The sequence below is a fragment of the Plectropomus leopardus genome, chromosome 6, assembly GCF_026936395.1.
Source record: "Plectropomus leopardus strain MGB_pleo_1.0 chromosome 6, ASM2693639v1, whole genome shotgun sequence".
Lineage (NCBI taxonomy): Eukaryota > Metazoa > Chordata > Actinopteri > Perciformes > Serranidae > Plectropomus > Plectropomus leopardus.
In genome coordinates, this window is record NC_142181.1 from 34505370 (window position 1) to 34513301 (window position 7932).

The 7932-nt window shown below is 39.6% G+C and overlaps 1 protein-coding gene across 1 annotated transcript in view; it reads right to left on the minus strand.

Annotated features, from left to right (window-relative positions):
- Positions 1–7828, minus strand: part of ccdc9 (coiled-coil domain containing 9) — a 42947-nt gene extending 35119 nt beyond the window's left edge. Inside the window, 4 exon segments of the mRNA XM_088079333.1 lie at positions 3987–4136; positions 5356–5460; positions 5784–5836; positions 7579–7828. Coding sequence (XP_087935459.1) covers positions 3987–4136; positions 5356–5460; positions 5784–5786 — 258 coding nt within the window. The 5' untranslated portion in view covers positions 5787–5836; positions 7579–7828.
- Between the last annotated feature and the right edge of the window lie 104 nt (positions 7829–7932).

Sequence of the window (7932 nt, forward strand, 5' to 3'; positions counted from 1 at the left end):
TCCTGTGCAGATTAATGTGCGTTTGTATTTGTCATTGGTGTAGGGTTGCTGTAAGCATTCTTTTTCTTAAGGAAACAATAAAAAGCATGATTGAAGAAAAAAAATCAATAAAATCTGCAAATCTACAAAACCGTGCAGACCCAATGCTCTGCTTATGAAACGCTCCTGGTGTGGTGTGAAGCCACACAGCAGATCAAACAAAACCGTGTTACCACTGGACCGCAGGAGAGCTGCAGCCGCTGGAAGTATCTCAGCTGCCTCCCTTACAGTCAAGATGGCACCGAAGATCACAAAAAATAGTGGATTAATTAATCTTGTAGTGTGCCTAACTTAAGTGGATCATAACATATCAGGTATTGAATAAACCTGCTGGCCCTGCAGTTCAAAATGAGACCAAACGTTTCCACTGATGTCAGTTTTTGAGCCACGACAAACAACAAAACTGTGTCCTGCAAAAGATGGGGAAGCTTGCTGTTTTCATGTGTTTGAATATCACTTTTTGCTGTTTGGTTCATTCAGATTTACCTGTGGCTATCACTGTTTCAACTCATTTCAAATCAAGTTCATCACTCATGGTTCAGATTGGTGTGCTTGCAAATAAAGACTCAATGACTTGCTGTATATGTTATCAGTGATCTTCAAACTCCTTTTTACAAGTATGCTGCATGTAGGATTTTATGTATATATTACTGAAAATATAAAGGCTATATCTATCCCAAATGCACCTGCCAGCCTACACGTGTAACACAAGAAGCAGGCGGACCTCTGATGCAGGGCATGATGGGTAGACTTGCAGGCATGTGTTTGGTATACTGATAAACACAGCAATGAGAATCTGTTTATCCGCTTCGCCTTCTGTCTACAGGATCATCATAAACCAGAAAAAGAGGTTATCATTACTACAGCTACAAAACACTGAACGATGGAAAGACGTGTCACAGCAGTCTTATAACTGATATTTTCTTTAGCGTTTTTAGCATAAAAACAGGCACTGTATTATTTCTGGGTGTCACTCTGGGCTTTTTCCACGAGGTGCACTTTCAATCAATGTTGCTGCTAATCATTGGAATATCCCAGGCTGTGATCATCAAAAAAAAAAAAAACTGAGCATGTAGTATATTCAGAATTCAATTTTTGTGTTGTTTTTTAATCTAACAATATAGTGGCATCATGACAAAACCTGGCACTTAAAAGGGTTAAAACTCTGAAAATTAACCAATATATGATATTAATGATTAGGACTGATGTTGGTTAAAAATAAACTCAATGAAAGTAGAAAATCATATTCATATATATATAAAAGATTATTTTTTGGGCATTTTTGCCTTTAATCGATAGGACAGTTGTAAGCGTGAAAGGGGGAGAGAGAGGGGACGACATGCAGCAAAGAACGTGTAGCTGCTGTAGTGAGGACACAGCCTCTATATATGGGGCGCACAGTATGAGTGTAAGTATTTGCCACTGCACATAATATCTGATAATAAGATAATTAACTACTTCCTGTATAAATGTAATTAAATATGGAGTTGAGCATTGTGTCAGGTACAAATTTCTATTAGAATAGACCACACCCTGTATACATGTAGTTAAATGGGGAGTAAGTCATTCTGATGGGTGGAGAAGGTCATACTGTCAGGTACAAATATGTATTAGAATAGACCACAACCTGTATGAATGTAGTTAAATGGGGAGTAGGTCATTCTAATTGGTGGAGAAGGTCATACTGTCAGGTACAAATATAGTTCAGAATGAACTACTTCCTGTGTAAATGTAATTAAATGTGGAACAGGTCATTCTGTCAGGTAGAAATGTCGTTCAGAATAAACTACTTCATGTATGAACGTACAAACCCCAATTCCAATGAAGTTGGGACGTTGTGTAAAACATAAATAAAAACAGAATACAATGATTTGCGAATTCTTTTTTAACGTATATTCAATTGAGTACACTACAAAGACAAGATATTTAATGTTTAAACTGATAAACGTTATTGTTTTTTTGCAAATATTCACTCATTTTGAATTTGATGCCTGCAACAAGATCCAAAGAACCTCGGACAGGGGCAACAAAAGACTGGGAAGGTTGAGGAATGCTCAAAGAACACCTGTTTGGAAGATTCCACAGGTGAACAGGTTCATTAGAAACAGGTGAGTGTCATGATTGGGTATAAAAGGAGCATCCCCGAAAGGCTCAGTCGTTCACAAGCAAGGATGGGGAGAGGTTCACCACTTTGTGAACAACTGCATGAGCAAATACTCCAACAGTTTAAGATCAACATTTCTCAACGTACAATTGCAAGGAATTTAGGGCTTTTATCATCTACAGTCCATAATATCATCAAGATTCAGAGAATCTGGAGAAATCTCTGAACGTAAGCGGCAAGGCTGAAAAACCAACATTTAATGCCTGTGACCGTCGTTCCCTAAGGCAGCACTGCATTAAATATTGACATCTTTCTCTGAAGGATATTGCCACGTGGGCTCAGGAACACTTCAGAAAAGCATTGTCAGTTAACATAGTTCGTCACAACATCTAAATATGCAAGTTAAAACTCTACTATGCAAAGCGAAAGCCATATATCAACAACACCCAGAAAAACCGCCGGCTTCTCTGGGCCCCGAGCTCATCTGAGATGGACTGACGCAAAGTGAAAAAGTGTGCTGTGGTCTGATGAGTCCACATTTTAAATTGTCTTTGGAAATCATGGATGTCGTGTCCTCCAGGCCAAGGAGGAAAAGGACCACCAAGACTGTTATCAGTGCAAGGTTCAAAAGCCAGCATCTGTGATGGTATGGGGGGGTGTTAGAGCCCATGGCATGGATAACTTGCACATCTGTGAAGGCACCATTAATGCTGAAAGGTATATAGAGGTTTTGGAGCAACATATGCTGCCATCCAAGCTACGTCTTTTTCAGGGACGTCCCTGCCTATTTCAGCAAGACAATGTCGAGCCACATTCTGCATGTTACAACAGCACGGCTTCGTAGTAAAAGAGTGCAGGTACTAGACTGGCCTGCCTGCAGTCCAGACCTGTCTCCCATTGAAAATATGTGCCGCACTATGAAGTGCAAAATAAGATAACGGAGACCCCGGACTATTGAGCAACTGAAGTCATACATCAAGCATGAATGGGAAAGAATTCCACCTACAAAGCTTCAACAAATAGTTTCCTCAGTTCCCAAACGCTTATTGAGTGTTGTTAAAAATAAAGGTGATGTAACAAAGTGGTAAACATGCCCCTGTCCCAGCTTTTTTGGAACGTGTTGCAAGCATCAAATTACAAATGAGCGAATATTTGCAAAAAAAACAATAAAGTTTATCAGTTTGAATATTAGATATCTTGTCTTTGTAGTGTATTCAATTGAATATAGGTTGAAAAGGATTTGCAAATCATTGTATTCTGTTTTTATTCATGTTTTATACAACATCCCAACTTCATTGGAATTGTATGTAATTAAATGAGGAGAAGGTCATTCTGTCAGATACAAATAGCTATTAGAATAAACCACAACCTGTATAAAGGATTTAAATGGGGAGTAGCTAATTCCTATAGGTGTAATTGTTCATTCTGTCAGGCACAATATTACAATAGACCACATCCTATATAAATGTAGTTGAAAGGGGAGTAGATCATTCTGATGGATGGAGATGGTCATTCTGTCAATAACAAATATCTTTCAGAATGAACTGTTTCCTGTATAAATGTGATTAAATGTGGAGTAAGTTATTCTGTCAGGTACAAATATCTATTACAATAGACCACAACCTGTATACATGTAGTTAAATGGGGAGTAGGTCCTTCTGATAGGTGGAGAGGTCATTCTGTCAGGTACAATATCTATTAGAACAGCTCGAGAGGGGGCGTGACTTCTTCTCTGCTCAGGATGCCATTACTCCTCTATATCTTTACCTAGCAGACAGTGGTTTGCTGGTGTATTAATGCTCTGAGTGTCACACAGGAAAAAAGGATCTACATCACGTCTTACCCCTGTCAGCTTAGAAACGTCGACTGTGACGGTGAAGTTTTCTTTCTCTGTCTTCCTCCTGTCCGTCTCCGGCTCGTGTGGGCGGGGTTTCCGAGGTGTTGTCACGGCAATGCCCTCCTGCTCTGCCTTCTTCTTGTCTTCCTCTATTTCCTGTTGACATCAGGTGAAAGAAAGAGTCAGATGGGACTACAGCTGTGACCCCATATCTAAATTCTGGACTAATTCTAAGCAAGTTTTGAGTATATTGTGTGTTCCTCAAAAAACTATGAAAACATCCTCGAAAAAAAAATTCTATTTAGGTTTAATTGGCTGTGTCTCTCTCAAGTTGCAGTTTGATTCAGGCAGGGGCTGCAGGGGTATAGACAGTTTTATTGCTATTGTGAGTCAACAGCTCTGGTGCCTGTTTACTTCCTGTTGGCTACTAAGGAAACTATAATTATATTTAAAGGTTCCTTGGCTATTGCATTTACAAACACTCCAACAGGAAATACACTTGGACCCATGTTAACCCAGTTTATATTGCCAAGTTTTACACAGTCTTTACCAGTGATACTCAATTTACAGCCCACGGGTCAAATCTGGCCACTGATAGGGTCCAGAGTGGCCCCCCAATCATTTTTTAATTCACAATAAAAAAAAGTGAATTGTTTTTGTACTTTAAGCATACATAAGGTGCCAGAGTGTGTAAGACAACGTAGAGTTTGTTTATCAAAAAAGTGCAAGTGGGAGATGCCCTTGGGCAGGGTCAGTGCTGCGCAACAGATTAGTACAGGCTCTCTGCCCAGAACTGCAACCCATAGTATACAAAAAAAAAAGAAAAAAAAGAGAACGCTGTGGATGAGAATGAGCACCCCATCAACTTCTTCTTCTTCCTCCTTAATTCTAAATAAACTGACTGAAAACATAACATAACCAATTAACAAACAGACTATTCACCAGAGTGGGCAAACCCCCTACTAAGGGTCTGGGTGTTGCTCACCTTTGGTATCAGACAACAACCAAGACGAACTTGGTTGTTTTTTTCTTAGCTAATTTACCCTGATCTTGGGGCAGCATTCCTGCTCCTGTGCTGTATCCCTGTTTTGTTTTGTATCGCAATCATTGTAATCCTACAAATGTCATAAAATCTGAGAAATGTCCCAAAAGTTGAGAAATGTCCTGAAATCCTAGAAACCTCCAGATATTCCAGAAACCTCCAGATATTCCAGACCTACAGATATTCCAGAAACTGGGGCCGCTCAGACTGGCCCCCAGCCTCCTGTCATTTTGCAAAAGTGGCCCCAAAGCAAAGCAATTTCAGTATCCCTAGTCTGTACTTTGTGGGCCAGGGTACATTTTGTATGTGTTTGTGTGTAGAAGTACTGCATACCTGATACCTCTTGACCAGAGCTTCGTTCTTCTTCCTCAGAGCTTCAATTCGTCTGTCCAACTCTGCATCCTTCTCCTCCTTGGTCTTTAGATCCACCACTGAAGACTGGAACAGACAGGAGGAGGAGGAGCAATGAAATGATGAGGAGGAGCCCAGTTTATCCTGAATGACACAAACTTGCCACTGGACAAATAAATTTTTAGGAAAATAAAATGTTGTCCATGTCCTGCCAAGTAACTGGTTACATAGTCAGTCTGCAGAGACACTGAGACACTGCAGAGACACTGTCCGTGCAACATTTTTCTACATTCTTTTTTAATAAACACTATAAACAAGCTGAGTTTTAACTTTGGTATATTCCTGACAGTATGAACCCAAACTTCACCTGAACTTGTCCTCAGTCTTTTGTTTCTCTCTCTTGTACTCACCATAGCTGCCTTCGACTGGTCTTCATGCACAGGTGGCTGACTGCTTGTTCCTCCTGTGGTGAGGAAGATGAAGAGTGAGAAGATGATGCTGCATTGATAACCAGTCAAAGATTAATCAGTTAGTTGCTTCACAGAAGATAAGTCTCCCTCCACCCAAAAATGTGTTTTGCTTATTGTCTCCTAACTTGGCTGGTTTGAGCTTCACTGTGCAGAGTTGGACTTACATGGACTTACTTACATTTCAGTTTAATCATTGTGTACTGTGCAGCTTCATCTACCACAAATATGCTGTTTTTGAACCTTACTGTAAGTCAGTTCTTATTTTTGCACTTTACTGTTATCTAGTTTATATCTCATTTCAAATTTGCTGTACTATATTGTAATATAGAATTGCTATACATTGCTTTTCACATTTATTATGTTAATCCTTATTGCATGCACATCAGTTTTCCTGGGAATAAATAGTTATATCTTGATTTTCTATTGTTTAATTTAAACAATAATAAGTTTGTAGGCCTACTTTCCACCAAAAAATGTCGCTATAGTACCTTTGGTACCAAATGTAACCTCTGCGGACATGTACCTAGACCAGGGATACTCTACTTGATTTGCTTGAGGGGCACTCAAGCAAATCAAGTGCCCCTTGATTAACAGGAAGCCAAAATATCAGGAAGCCAAGGGGCAGTTGCAGCAGCCCCATACATGTCTCTTGACATTTATTTCTATTTCTTTTTAATTAAGATTATTCTTTTGTTTTTGTTTTTTTGCCTTTTTGATGATAGGACAGCGATAGTCCTTTAGGTAGAGGGGATGATGTGCAGCACTTGTATTTGAGTTTATTTTTAGCACATTTCTAGGACTTCAGGACATTTCTGAGATTTTTGGATATTTCTAGGATTTCTTGGAATTTAGGATGGTGCTCTGATTTTAGGGAGCATTTAAGATGTTTCTAAGATTTTAAGATATTTTATGATATCAGGACATTTCTCGGATTTTAGGACACTGGGGGCTTAAGCCCGGACCTCTTTTCGGGGCTGCTGGGAATCCTTCAGTGGCACTTTTTTGATAAACAAGCTCTTTTTTTGATGCTGATTTATGCACTCTGCCACCTTGTGTATAGCCAACTGAAAGCACAAAAACAATTCCCAGTGTGAATCACTCTCTTTTTTATATGGATTTAGAAAATGGCTGGGGGTAACCTCTTTTACCTTGTGAAGTGAACTAATCAATAGCATGATCAATAGGCTAGCTGTTAACTAGAGCAGCACATAAGTTGTCCTGTATTTGAACCAAATTGCATTCTCACTATTAGACAAATAAATTCAAATCAAGTCAAGGTTACAGCTAATCACAGCTGACGTTACAGGGCCAGGTGTGTGTGTGTGTGTGTGTGTGTGTAACACTAGAACCCAAATGAATAAATCCTTCATGCGTTTCCAAAGCTTCTGTAAGCGTATTAGAGCTGCACACAGAATATAAATTACCTGAGACACAACCAGCAACCGTAACACACACAACACACACACACACACACACACACACACACACACACACACACACACACACACACACTGCCCGGGGCATTAAACCCGCACTGTTTTCTCACAAACAGTTATATTCGTATATTTATTTCACTCTTCTGGGTAGTAATGTAAGCACACTGAGCCATGTCTGTTCCGATACAAAGAGCCGAGCCTCCACAATGCAAACACACACACCGTCCACACGACCCAAGCACTAGAAAACACCGAAATAAACATTTAGACAGGTTTTAGTCAAACTTGGTGTATATTACCTGTGTCAGGGGGAGTTGTAACGTCCGTAAAGAGCAATGTTTGGACTCGCTGCTCTTTGCCAATTCCTGCGCCTCACCGTGTCCTCATTATTCAGTTTCCTGTTTGCTGCGAGCTAACTTCCTGCCAAATAAAGACCCCGTCACGGCGGTTTTAAAGTGATAGTCACCATAAAAAAAACTTCGTGCTGCAATCGCTTCAATAATATTAAAATGATTTGTTATTTAATGGTTATGTTTACATTTCTGGTAAATTAGGAAGTAGATAATCGAAACTAATGTATATTAGTAAAGTTAAATAAAGTTTTACAGCAAATGTAGTTCGTCAACTGACCACGAGAGGACGCCACCTCGAGT